This window comes from Pteropus vampyrus, unplaced genomic scaffold (genome assembly GCF_000151845.1).
Source record: "Pteropus vampyrus isolate Shadow unplaced genomic scaffold, Pvam_2.0 Scaffold245, whole genome shotgun sequence".
NCBI classification, from domain to species: Eukaryota; Metazoa; Chordata; class Mammalia; order Chiroptera; family Pteropodidae; genus Pteropus; species Pteropus vampyrus.
Genome location: NW_011889026.1, coordinates 1,243,397 through 1,255,756, shown reverse-complemented (window position 1 = coordinate 1,255,756; position 12,360 = coordinate 1,243,397). Strand labels below are relative to the sequence as shown.

General features: G+C 60.9%; 2 protein-coding genes across 5 annotated transcripts in view; one reads left to right on the top strand and one right to left on the bottom strand.

Annotated features, from left to right (window-relative positions):
• STARD5 (StAR related lipid transfer domain containing 5) overlaps positions 1–8,840 on the top strand; it is a 16,976-nt gene extending 8,136 nt beyond the window's left edge. For 2 of the 3 annotated variants that reach the window (XM_011374401.2, XM_011374400.2), the window contains 2 exons: positions 478–609; positions 7,634–8,772. In XM_011374401.2, the coding sequence (XP_011372703.1) occupies positions 478–608 (131 nt within the window). In that variant the 3' untranslated portion in view covers position 609; positions 7,634–8,772. Of the gene's footprint in view, positions 1–477; positions 610–7,633 lie in introns of all 3 variants that reach the window. The other variant, XR_002776079.1, reaches the window with a different exon arrangement.
• On the bottom strand, positions 1,649–5,735 carry LOC111729088 (pro-interleukin-16-like). 2 transcript variants are annotated; one of them, XM_023520065.1, is made up of 3 exons: positions 4,805–5,735; positions 3,027–3,128; positions 1,649–2,279 (listed from the first exon to the last, which is right to left on the bottom strand). In XM_023520065.1, exons 1-3 carry the CDS (start codon positions 5,285–5,287, stop codon positions 1,974–1,976), a joined length of 891 nt encoding a protein of 296 aa, XP_023375833.1. In that variant the 5' UTR covers positions 5,288–5,735; the 3' UTR covers positions 1,649–1,973. The 2 variants fall into 2 exon arrangements, with proteins under 2 accessions (XP_023375833.1, XP_023375832.1); XM_023520064.1 differs by lacking the exon at positions 1,649–2,279 and having other exon boundaries at positions 2,404–3,128.
• Positions 8,841–12,360: the final 3,520 nt, after the last annotated feature.

Here is a 12,360-nt window from a genome sequence, read left to right as displayed (position 1 = left end):
ATCTCGCACCGCGTGGCCTCGGAGATGCGCACGCGCTGCTGTGGGAATGAGTGGACGAGACGCGATGCATCTCAGTGCGGCCGTGACGGCTGCTCTGACCTCGCAGACCCCTTGGGGAGCTGTCGAGACCCCAGGAATGCCCAGACTGCACAGAGAACTGCCTGGGTCCTCCCAGGGCCCGGCGAGCAGAGCAAGCCCTCTGCAAGCAGCAGGAGGCAGGGTATAGGGACTGACGGCCCTGCTGGGCTGGACGTGGGGACCGGCTACCCCCTGCTCACCGCCCGCACAGCCACGGAGCCTGCACAGAGCGCGTCTCCATTCTGAGAACGGGCGGGTCCAGGGGGGACCTCTGGGGACCTCTGGGCCGTGAAGTCTGTCCCGGCCATAAGCCCTGGCCTGGCCACTGACGGGCGGCCAGACGCTTGGCCCTAGAGCCCGTCTTGCAGAGGCATAACCACCCCTGCTGTTGCTTCACAGGGAGCCCAGCAAGACCAGGGTGGTCACCTTCTTCCAGACGGACCTGCGCGGCTCCCTCCCGCAGAGCGTGGTGGACGCCTTCTTCCCCCGCAGCATGGCTGGGCTGTACGCCAACCTGCAGAAGGCCGTGAGGTAGGCGGCTCGTGTGTGCTCGCGCTCCCACTCACACTGCTCCCTCTGTGGGCACCACCTTGCACAGGTGTTCTCCAGCCTGGTGCCATCGCCCTCTACCTGAGCCGGCCTGTGCCCGCTCCGACCGAGCGCACGGTGGAGGTGAGGCCGCCCACCCACTGCGGCTCGCAGGCCCACTGGCTCTTGTGCTCTTGGAGACACGTGGCCTGGGCACCCAGCCACCCCATCACGAGGAAGCCCAGGCCACGGGGAGGGGCCCGTGAGTGTTTAGGCCAGCGTCAAGCACCTGCTGAGTGAGCGAGTGACCCTTCGCGTGGTCCCAGTCCCTAGACTTCAAATGGCTTTAGCTGATGCTATGTGGGGCAGGACTGAGCCGTTCCCTCCAAGCCCTACCCACGTTGCAGGTTCCTGAGGAAACCCAACGTGGCTGTTGGGGGCGGCTCGTCACACAGTTGTGCCACCTGTAAAATCCGCACAGCACACACGGACTGCATGTCGGGTTGGGGCCTATCTCCTTTATTTATAGCACCACAGTGTGCACTTCAAGCCCTCTGCACCGCCTGTAGTCTGTACCGGGCCACCCCACCGTGACTGCCCTTACCTCTGGGACAGCCCTTTGCCGGGTGGAGTCCCAGAGGGTCTGGGCCTAGGTAGCAGCCACTGGGCAGCAGCCCTGTGCTCTCTCTGCTCTCGGTGGGGTCGGCAGTGACCCTGAGGATCTGCGTGCCACTGGCTGTGGCATCAGTGCTGGTGCTCGGCCTATGGGTTTCCAGAGGCTGTGGTCCCCTCGGACTGCAGGCCTTTCCTCCTGATGAGAAGCGTGACGGGCCCGTCAGGCAGCGCCTTGATGACGTTCCAGGCTTCGAACCGTGTGAGGCCCTGCACGGCACTGCCAGCCAATTGTAAGATTTCGTCCCCTGGCCTCACTGTGTCGCTCTGTCCTGACGCTGCCCCTGGAATGAAGGAGAGGAAGAGAGGTGACGAAGGGACAAGGCAAGTCACCTCCTGCGCGCAACAGGGCGGAAACAGGCGGACGTGCAGCGCACCTCTGAAAATCCGGTTGATGACGAGCGGCCTGTCCCCATGCAGCGAGCCCTTCCCGCCTTCCAGGCTGAAGCCCAGCCCTGCGGAGGTCTTGTCCAGTGTCACCGTGCAGACCGTGGCCTCCGCTGCTGAGAAAGGACAAGGATTTTGTCAGGGACACTCTCCAAGCTGTGGATGCCCCTTGGCATCAGGCGAGCCTGGCGGACACTGCCTGCCGAGCACGTGGACATCTGAGCACAGACGTGCACTTGGGCAGTGCGCGTGGCAGGCTGTGGGTCCTTGGGGCCACAAATAATGGGGCAGCCCCAGCGGGGCTGTGGTCAAAGTCGGCATGCCCCACAGGCCCCACCCCACTGAGAGAACTTACCGGATTCTGCAGAGACGTCACCAGCCCCAGATGTAGAGGCTGCAGAGTCAGTGGTGGGGCTGAGGTCGGGTGTGGCCTCCAGCGTCGGCTTCCTCGTGACGATCACGGCCTGCCTGGGGTCCCGAGCTTGGCGGAGGATGGCCAGCGCATCGTTGTGGGTGGCCCCTTTGAGGGACTTGCCGTTGATGGACAGAACCTCGTTGCCCTTCTGAATGGTCCCTTCCCGAGAGGCCAGGCCGCTGGGGAACACCCTGTGAACCTGGGGGACCCCGGGTTCAGTTGCGTCACATCGAGATTCCCGCCAGAGAGGACCTGAACCACAGTCCAGCTGACGAGGATGACACAGCCATGTCTTGGACATGGGGCAGAGGCCGGTGACAGTGATGACAGGCTGGCCCTCAGCGTCCTTCTCAGCACAACGCCTCAGACTCCATGACCATGGTCCTAGCCACTGGCTGTTCACCTTTCTTGGACCTGCTCTACGTCACCATCCCCAAGTGTCCTCTCCTGCATGTCTCTCAACCAACCGGCCAGGAAGCTTCCTAACTGTCCCAGTGGACACCCCTGCCCTCCACGTGCGCAGAGCCAAGCATACAGCCGTCTTTCTCCGTCCAGGAGTGCTGTGCTAGCCATCACGGCCAGGCCTTCGATCCTGGTCACACAGCCTTGGCAGGCCCCCGCCGCGGTCACTGGTCCTTCTCGTCTGAACATTCAGTGCTAGCAGGGTGTGAGACACACTGATTCCCCAGAAGCCGAGGCCCCGTGACTTCTCTTCAACCCCACAGTGACTCTGATCGTTTTTGGCGAAGTCATTTCGGGCACCCAGGGACCTTCCCTGTTCACGAAGGATTGTGATGTGGGCCGAATCGGGGGTCACATGACGGTTACTATGCCCTGACAGCCAACTGCCTATCAGTGGCTGGCTGCCCTGCATCCCTCTGACCCAGCACAAGACCCTTCCTGGCGAGCGGTCGCCCTCCCGGGGCCCCGTCCCCGGGCCACTCACCGTGACCACCTTGTTCTCCAGATCCGCTCCCCCTGCCAAGCTGAAGCCGAGGCCGGCCCCTTCCTCCTTGTGCAGGACGGTGACGTGGATGCTGTCTAGTTGCTGCGAAAGCAGATACGTGTCGTAAGAAACGTCACGCAACGGTGTGAGCAGTCTGACAAGCGTTTCCACGTCGGGCTGACGCGGTCTCAAACCCCAGCTGCATCGTATCACACCTGCGTCACCGTCCGTTAGGAGAGGGCTCTATTTCTGGAGTCGGGAAGCTCAGAAGGGAAAACTGGGTGTGGAGCCCTCCCCTCTTCGTCCCCCATGCGCGCCCACACCTGCATGAAGACGACCAGGTGCCACCGGGTCGGCGGGGAACCCGCATGTTGGGTGACGCAGCGCTGTGCCTTCAGCGTCACCCAACTGGTCAGCAAGCCCAGGGTCGGAGCTGGTGTGCAGCGGGCCACTCCCTGTCCCCCGCCCCACCGTGGGGCACAGAAGCAGCATCAAGGAGCTGCTGAGTCCCTGCCCAAGGCCTCATGTGTGAGCGCACCCGTACACACCCACGAGCCCACCCAGGCATGCGGGGTTCTCCCGGAGTCGGGATAAGGCCTGCGCACTGACTGAAGCCACAGACTGTCACCGTGGTCTCGCTCTGGGCTGTCCAGGTCACACCAGAGCCAGGCAGGTCATTAAATGAGCGAGATGAGCAGAGTGGAGACGGTCATGGAGGCGGGGGCTGCGGAGGGCACGGGGTGCAGACTCGGCGCCCCCACATCGCCCCCTTCAGAAATCTAGGTCTCGATTCAGGGTTCCACAGTCAGAGCACAGCAGTGTCTTGGAAAACCACCCTTCAGACCGGAGGAAGTGCGCCTGCGGGCCGTGTGCTCCGGGCTCCAGCCTGCGCCTCGGGCAGGGGGACAGACCCACGCGAAGAATCACCTGCCCTGCCGCCGGCTCTCTGGCCCTGTGATTTGGAGTCCCAGGTCCCAGACGGGCTGAGAGACGAATGGACCTCACCATCCCGCCTCTACCCAGCACAGGCCCAGATCACCCCACTCTTCCCCGAGGAGCTGCCTATGCGCCCTGAGGCCCATGTCGGGTCCCAAGGAACACTGCCCGTGACAGGCAGGCTCCAGCGTCACCCAGCACTTTGCCTCTGTTATGCCCTTGGAGAAAGCTCTGGGGACAGCCATGCCCAGGGCATCCCCCTGGAGAACACAGCTCTGACGTCTGTCTGTCATCCCGGTAGGAGGCGGCCAGGGTGGCCCACGAGGGCAGGGGTCTGCAGCGAGGGCCCCGCTCTGCCCCTCCCACCCCCACACAGCGTTGGGCCATGCTCAGGAAGTCTACGGGAAGTGGCACTTTCAGAATGACTGACGTGGGGCCCTGGAACCCGTCACCTCTCGGGGTGCAGGGGAAGTCCCGGGCGGGAGCTCAGACCCACACTGCCCACAGAGCAGCAGCCCCCTGGAGACATGCTCAGGCCAGCGGCCCGCCAGACAGGAAGCAGCAGGATCCAGAGAGAGAAAGCCTGATCTTTCTCACCGATAAAACTCAGAAGATAAGCCAGTGGTTGAAAGCGCTTCAGCAGCTACAAGACGCCTTCCCACGACGGCCTCATGGTCCGGTGCCCGGCTGCCCACCATGCAGGACCCCACCCTGGGCTGGCATCCGCCATGCCGTCTGCCTTCAGCCCCGAGGAGCCTGGGCTCCTGAGCTCCGGCCCAGGCAGGTGACCGCACTGTGCGTAGCCAGGCCTTGGTCCCACCGCGCCCGTCAAAGACACCCACCTTCAGCGTTGCTTCATCCAGAACCCTCACTTCCTCAATGAGCTGCTGTAACTCCTTGGAGCTCAGCAGGGAGATGACCGACTGGCCGGCGGCCGGGGGCACGCAGTCGTCGGCTCCTGTGGGCTCGCCGAGGCCCTCCGAGTACTCTCTCAGCTCCGAGAGGCTTTCAGGGGAGAACAGCCCCGGCGAGGCGTGAGGCTCAGGGATGGGAGGACCTACCCGTCCCCCTGCCCTGCCCCGGGCTCCAGGGGGAGGTCTGCCAGCAGATGCCCACGCCCTGCCCCACCCCGCCCCGCCCGCAGGGAGGGCATCGGGCGGGAGGGAATCGGGCAGGAGGGCAGACGGCCTGTCTGTGGTCCTGGCTGTGAAAGCCTGAGGCCCAGGACTCGAAGTCACAGGCCCTGGTGTGTCTGATGGCAGAGTCCCCAGCTGATGCTGGACAGATGAGGGCCGATGCCACAGGCTCCGCCCCCAGCTGGCCATCAGGCAGACGCTCCTCAGACACACTCCCTCCTCCCCTCCCTCCCAGGTGCGGTCCCTGCTGACCACAGAGGGCGCCTCCTTAGCAACTGGTCTGCTGTGGTCTTTGGAACTAGCTCGTTTGGGTTGCAGCTTTGCTTCATATTTTGGGCGAGACTGTGGTTATGGTCACGGGGTTGCCGCCCCCTGCACGGGAAGGGGCCCCAGCAGTCAGGTCGAGTGCTGAGCCCTGCGGTCCCTTACAGCTCGTGGGCCAGAGAGAGCTGCACGCTGCTGGCTGCACGTCTGCCGAGGGCGAAAGGCAGTGGCCGGGCTGCCCCGGGGAGCCGCCCTCTCGGGCCGTCCGCAGAGGCCGACTGGACGGCGCTCGCTGGGCCAGGCGTCTCCCACGTGTCTTGGCAGAATGGTAAATGGGCCTGTGTGCAGAGTGGCCCTACTTCGCGAGGGAGGGCGCAGGCCACAGTGCTGCAGGCTCGGTGTCAGCACCTCCCGCGTCCGCAGGTGGACCTGCTGTGGCCAGGGAGTGGGTGCCGGAGCGGGGACCCAGATGTCCTCACACCCTGCCCACGGCTGGGCCCGAGTGCAGCGAGAGTTCCCAAGGGGTCACGTCGTGGCACAGGCGGCTCGTCTGAGCTCTGGCGGGCAGGACCCGTTCTACCTCATTAAGTCACAGGGGACTCGTGAAGGGACAGGCCCGCCCTCCACACCACCACCCCCCACACACACACAGCAGCTGTTCGGCAGGGAAGGCAGGGGTGTCACACCACGCAGCTGGGAAAGAACAGGTGGGGTGACCCTCCGCTCTGAGACTGCGAGGCTTCGAGGCCATGTGGGGTTAGAGACAGGTGGCCACCGACACCTACTTGAGCGAGAAGCCAGTGTCGGAGGCTGCGGATCCTTCGGAACTGTCAGCGGCCGCGTCTGGTCTAGATGAGGACACTGGAGACGGCACTTCCTGGGGGCTGCAGGGGGTCTGGTCCCAGGAGGGTGAGGACGGGAGGCACAGCAGGGACTTCATGACGGCGGAGGACACGCGGCTGCTGATGGAGTACAGCCTGCAGGTGTCCTCCTGCGCCAGCCGCGCCTCGCAGGACGAGGCCCTGGTCAGGGGGAAGCTGCGCGCCCGCTGGCTGGGCGCTTTGACCACCGGGCCTCGAGGGGCACAGTCTGCGTGGACGGTGGTCGCAGCACAGAGTCAGGGGCGAGGGCTGTGTGACTGGGCAGCCGCCCTGGGGAAGGGGTCCCTGGCGCACACGGGGCAGTGGCCTCTGTGGCCCCGTGGGAGCCAGAGGGTGGCTGGTCAGTGGGGAGGGCCTCTCGGCCGGAGGGCCCGGGACCCCATCCTCCGTCTGGCTTCCCGGGAGGCTTGGCCGTGTCCCCCAGGGTCCCCAGGGGCTGCGGGCCCGGTCTCTGAGCGCCTTTGTCACACAGCTGGGAGGAGCCAAAGGTCTCAAAGTTGCTGATCCTCTGCCTGATGGAGCTGGAGGCCCGCGTGGGTGGCCCCAGGTGCTCCCTGGGGGCGGGCAGCGGCCTGGCGTCAGGACCGTGATGCCTCAGGCCTTTCAAGCTCTGGCGAAACCAGGCTGGCTTCGGGGCCACAGGTGGCCCCTTCTTCACGGTGCTGCCATCCGCCGACTTGTATGCTTTGGGAGCATCGCTGGTGGCGTCCAGCTCTGTGGGGCTCCCATCCCGGTGGTCCTGCACCCCGTCCTCTTGAACGAGGCTGCTGGGGGACCGGAGTGGCACGTGGCCGTGGTTCTCACTCATGACAGGGCTGAACAGGCTCTTGATACAGTCAGAAATTCTGACCCAGGGGTCTTCGGTGGCGCAGTCAAGGCCGTGGTCCACCCGTGCCTGCCTGGTGAGCACTGGGTGTCTCGCTGGGGACGTGGGAGCCACTACGGGAGAAACAGAGGCCAGAGCTGTGCATGGCATCTGGCGAGAACCTCCACCTCAGTTCTCTTCTCAGAGGCGAGGGGTTCTGGAGGGCGGTGGCAGAGGTGCCTGACAGTCCCCTGGCTGGGTGAGCAGCTGCCCAGGTGCCATCACCTGAGCTGAGGTGCGGCGCGTGGGAGGGAACCTCACAGCATCCTAGCGCTTGGGGGCGGGGAGGCTTCTCAGACAGAATGCTGTCTGCTGTGCGGCATTTTAGAACTGAGGACTCCTACACCGAGCAGAGTAAATGACCATCTTTGTGCCTGCAGCGGCCAGGGTGAGACCCCTGTGTCACGGTCACAGCCATGGTCATTCTCGCCCCTCCCCCTGCCTGGGAATGAAGGCCGAACTCCTATCCTGTTCCTACCAAGGCTCTAAGTCTGATAACCAGGGCCACCTTCCTCCCTCACGCAGGTGCCAGCACTGACCCTGCTCCCCGACCTGCCGTCTCAGACGCGGAAACTGCCCCGTGCCACCTGCTGTCACCCTCGCTGCAGCTGCCCCCGTGGTACGGCGCCCGTTTCTCTGGACCTCCCCCCGGAGGCGCTCTCCTGCTGACGCCGCGGCCGGCCTGCACCCCCACCGCAGCATCGCCTCTGCAGACGGGAGGACCCCGCCCTAGGCAGCACCCCACTGTCCCGCAGCCAGGGCTCCTGACTGCACCAGCCCCACTTCCGCCATCATGTCGGGCAGAACTGTGACTCTGGGCCACACTCATCCCCTCGTCTTCGCGGAAGGCCCTTCCTTCTGGAAGAGCGAAACCACCCTACCTGGGCTGCCTCCTGTCCGCGGCTCAGCCTCCGAGGGGCGCGCTGTCTGCAGGCCGGCAGCAGGTCCCGGGCAGCAGGCACCGGCCTGGGAGACAGCCCCTGCTGTGACTTCTTGCGGTGGCAGCGGTGGCAGCAGCTCTCTGGCTTCCTGTGGTGTAAACAGGAAGCGAGGCAGTGTCAAAACGGGAGCCGTCAGCCGTGAGAAGGCGAGGCTCGCCCTTGGCGGGGGGCTGGAGGGTGATGCGCAGCAGCCCCGGTGAGCAGCTCCCCAGCCTCGCGTGGGGTCCCACCCTGCGCTGCCCACCGCTGACCCCGAGCCCCCCTCGTTACGACTCAGCCTCCTCATGTTAAGTTGAATGATTGTAAGTGAGATCTTTGGTCATATCGCCTTTTTTTAATAGAAAACAATGGTTTTTTCTTTTTAATTAGGGAAAAATGCCACATTTTAATACAAAGCAGTCTTAAAAAAAAACATCACGATAGAAAAGCTGACATTACACCTTGCAGGAGCCTGCAGCCACGTGAACGTGAAACACAACCCCAGCAGCACCGCACACGAGTGTGGACAGGTTTGCAGAGCACGGCGGAAGACGGGCGAGCACACCCACACGTGTGTATGTGTGCATGTTTTTGTTAAAAACATCTCTCATATTCGAGGAGGGTGATGGGGATGGGTCGTGCGTGATTCGGTTAAGCTCTATTTTGTCAGTTTACTTCTAAATCCTTTAGTTTTTGGTTTCACGGGGACTTTTGTGTAAGAAATAATAATCGAAGTAAAAAACACATGTAGCCCATTTCTTTCCAGCCCAGCCCCCGAAGGTACACCTGATCTAAAGTTCTTACGCTTCGCACGCGCGTGTGAGGCTGTCGTTCCTTCTTAGGGTTTGCTGAGGGTGGCGGGGCCGTGGGCCGTGCGAGCCCGGGATGGTGAGGCTCATCAGGGCTTATAGCACAGGCTCCTCTAGAGGGACACACAGCACCACCAAGTCCTGTGGGTTTCAGGCGACTGCTAGTAGCACTCTGGTGAATAACGCTGTCACAGAAAGTGTTCGGGTTTCGGGCGGAGCACAGCGGGGTATCTAGTCCCAGTCTGGGTCTTAGCTGTCGGGCGGTCGGGGTCTCTGGAGTTACTGTCCTGCTTTATTTCCATGTCAGCTGTAGCGTTCTGTGGTCTCGTAAAAATTTAACCGTGTTACAGAAAATCCTTGAACATGCTTCGGTCGTAGTCTGTTCACTTCAGTCACATGACCGTGGCGCTTTTGTTTGTGGCCGTCTCCCGTGGGCGTGTGGCCGAGCACGGCGTTACGCGCTGCTGCTCAGCGTGGGGGCGCTGTGAGGCCAGTGGTGCGGGCGACGTCTGGTAACCACGGAGCGAACTGCCCTGTGTGGCTACGTGACGCCGGGGAACAGTGCCTTAATTGCGCGTTCGTCATTCGCGGTTGCAGTTCCGTCCCGAACCGTGCATTATAGTACGGCCAGGGCCTGGTTTGTTCGGAATGGATGGTAGGGTCGCACAGGCGGACAGCCAGGACCACGCAGCCGTGATGTGTGCGGTGGTACTCGGGGTTGGCCAGGGCGTAGTTGGCAGGCCGGGTGGAAACTGGACTAGTATCAGAAATTTACGGTGTCCTCTGGCTGTGCCTTGCGTGCCTCCTGTTGGGTCACGGGGTCATGTGTCCCACAGGAACAGTAGATGCCACGGGCCAGAGCCGAGATGGTGAGAGGGAGCGTGGAGTGGAAGGCATGGAACCGGCGAGCATGGCTCTGCCGGCGGGAAGTCCTCCTCCGATGCACCCCACACAGCGGCGTCTGAGAGAGGGGCTCGCCAGGGGCAGCTCAGTGATGACTGCCGGTGCAAGGAGGACGCTCGACCTTGTGCTCGTGTGTAACTCACAAGTGCCATTGCTGTCACAGCAAACACGATCCTGACGTGTCAGGTTTCTGTAAACGTGTCTTCTGTAATACAGCTCGTCCCACACACAGCAAGAGGCAGGTAAAGAATGTGGATGCTCCGTTGGCATGGAAATGTGGTAATTTATGTCCTGGCAGATGTGAGTGACACAAGAGGAAGCAGTAGTAGCCTCTGATGAGTGGTGTATCGCTGGGAAAAGTTGTGTTTGGATCTGTAGGGCTCGCCAGACCCCCGAAAGATCTGAGATTTCCTCACGAGGAGGTGCGCTGGGGCCGGTGGGTCCCGTGCCAATTTTGATGTAGTCGACCAAGAACAATGACTTTTCGTGACGTTGGTCGTGGGTAGACGCCATGTGGAGTGACGACGAACTGCATTTCGTAGTGTTTTTGTGGTTTTGGAGGGTTTTCATCCAAACCCTCAGCACCGTATGGGGACTTGGGTTGCTTGGGAATGGAGAGTCAGTTGTGGAGTCGTGATGAATTTCGATGGCTTTTTCCAGCTCGGTGGTGCTTCTGATTTGTTTCGGGGGGATGCTGGCCGTCTTCGGTGTATCACTGCTACGGCTACGGAACAGCGTTTAATTACAGAAGTTACGCTGGTGTTGCGCAGGTTGGTAGAAGTCGCATTTAAGTCGGAGGTTGGCAGACGGCGCTGTCTGTGACACTGCGGCTTTGGGGCATCTCCGTGAGGGGCCTGTGGGCCTCGCAGCTTTACCTCGTCATGGTTCTGCGCCGCGCGCAGCCGCCGGTTGGTCCGTGGCTCCTGCTGGCGGTGCGCAGAGATGACTCGTGGAAACTAACGGTAATTAGGGTCAGGGTTAACGCAACGAGAACAGGGCCGAAGTACCGTGTGGGTGGGCCTTTATGGTTGGACACTAGTTTAGAAGATTTTTGAAATTGGGACACTTTGGTAAACCACTTTCTAGTCATGGGGTGCTGATTCCAGTCCCGCCGCTGCGTGCCTGCACCGCGGGAGGCAGGCAGTGTGGAAAAGCGGGGAAGTATCTGAGGTTAGAGGAGCCAGAGCGGCCGGAAGGGCAATTAAACTTTAGCTTTTGTTATAAGATGGAGTTCACGTGCCAGGACGAAACACAGTGTGGTTACAGGTAGGGCCATTAGTGTCGGATGTTGAGGTGCAGCTGTCTGCGGACGAGTCGGAGTGATGCTGGAACGAAACCAGCGGATACTCGCAGTGAAGAGGTGTCGGATGGTGTGTCGGGGCAAGGCTGTTTTCGGGAATCTGGAGCAGGAAGGCACGGTGGCCCTGGCAGAGCAGCGCACAGCCCCTAGGGCGTGGCGGCCAGCGCACAGGTAGGGCGCAGTGTCGATGTGGGCGTGGCAGGAGCCTCGACCTGTCGCCCTGGGCGTAGACTCCTCAGTGGTAAGTGTGGTCGTGGTGACAAGGAATGCTTTGATAGGCCACCTGTCTCTTGGATCTCTTGGTCACCGTTTAGGCTACGAACGACAGCCGGAACGTAACAGCAGGGCATGTGGAACACACGGAGGAACCCCTCGGTGCGGCTGGTCAGTGACAACAGTACATAGCTAACTTGCTTGACGTAGAAAAGGCGACTGATTTTTTTTTAATACTGTGCGGACTGCGGTGCATAGCATGTGGATGGCCCCTGCGCGTAGTGTTATTGCTCAAGTAAGCTTATTATCTCTTCACGGCCAAAACTGCCTTCGCAGGAAGATGCCCACTACAACTACTGTGCTGGAGGAGGGCCGAGGCGGGTGTGGGCCTTGCATGGCTGAGGGGTTCCCGGTCGAAGTCCCAGTGGGGTGGATTTTCCGGTTGCAGCTAGGAGGAGTCCAGCTGATGGGAGACTGGTATTGTCAGTTGAGTGAGAAGTTGAATAAAAATCATGCCACCGACACGATAAATCCAGTACCCCAGATGCTGCTATGAAGGGTCCCTGGGCGTTTGTGTCTGTTCAACCATGTCATCATCGCATTAGCACAGAGGATATAGTTCTTCCTCTGATAAATATCGATTAATGTCGCACTGAGAAGCGTAAGGAGATCCTTAAAAATCGGTTATTACGGTTTGAGTGTGCGTGTGTCAGGGATTCTGTGACCGGTCATGTGATGAGTCGTGCTGCTAATGCATGGTACTGACTGAGGAGTTAACGCCTGAACCTAGTGTTCTTTTTAAAGTCTGAATAATTATTGTGTGAATTCAAGATTACTGTTTCTTGGCCCGACTGAATGACTGTCATAGGGATTAGGCTGGTGGCAAAGGCATATGCAATTGTGGCTTTTACATAATGTTGGTGCCTCTTGCTTTTGTAGATAGTAGAGCTCGTCGCTAATAAGATTGGTAGGATTCATATAAGCAGAGAAATTATTACTGAGCAAGCAAAGAGATTTATTACTTTTATTTGGAGTTCCACCCAGTTTTAGTTTTTAAGTCTAATGGATAACTCCCATCCTTTAAAGGGTTGGAAGAGTCACATCGTT

Excerpts from the sequence above, each read along its gene's own strand:
- LOC111729088 (XM_023520064.1), bottom strand. The coding sequence starts at position 5,287 with ATGGCCAGCTGGGGGCGGAGCCTGTGGCATCGGCCCTCATCTGTCCAG. Across the intron at positions 3,129-4,804 it reads TGGATGAAGCAACGCTGAAG|CAACTAGACAGCATCCACGT; the intron begins GTGGGTGTCTTT and ends CTGCTTTCGCAG.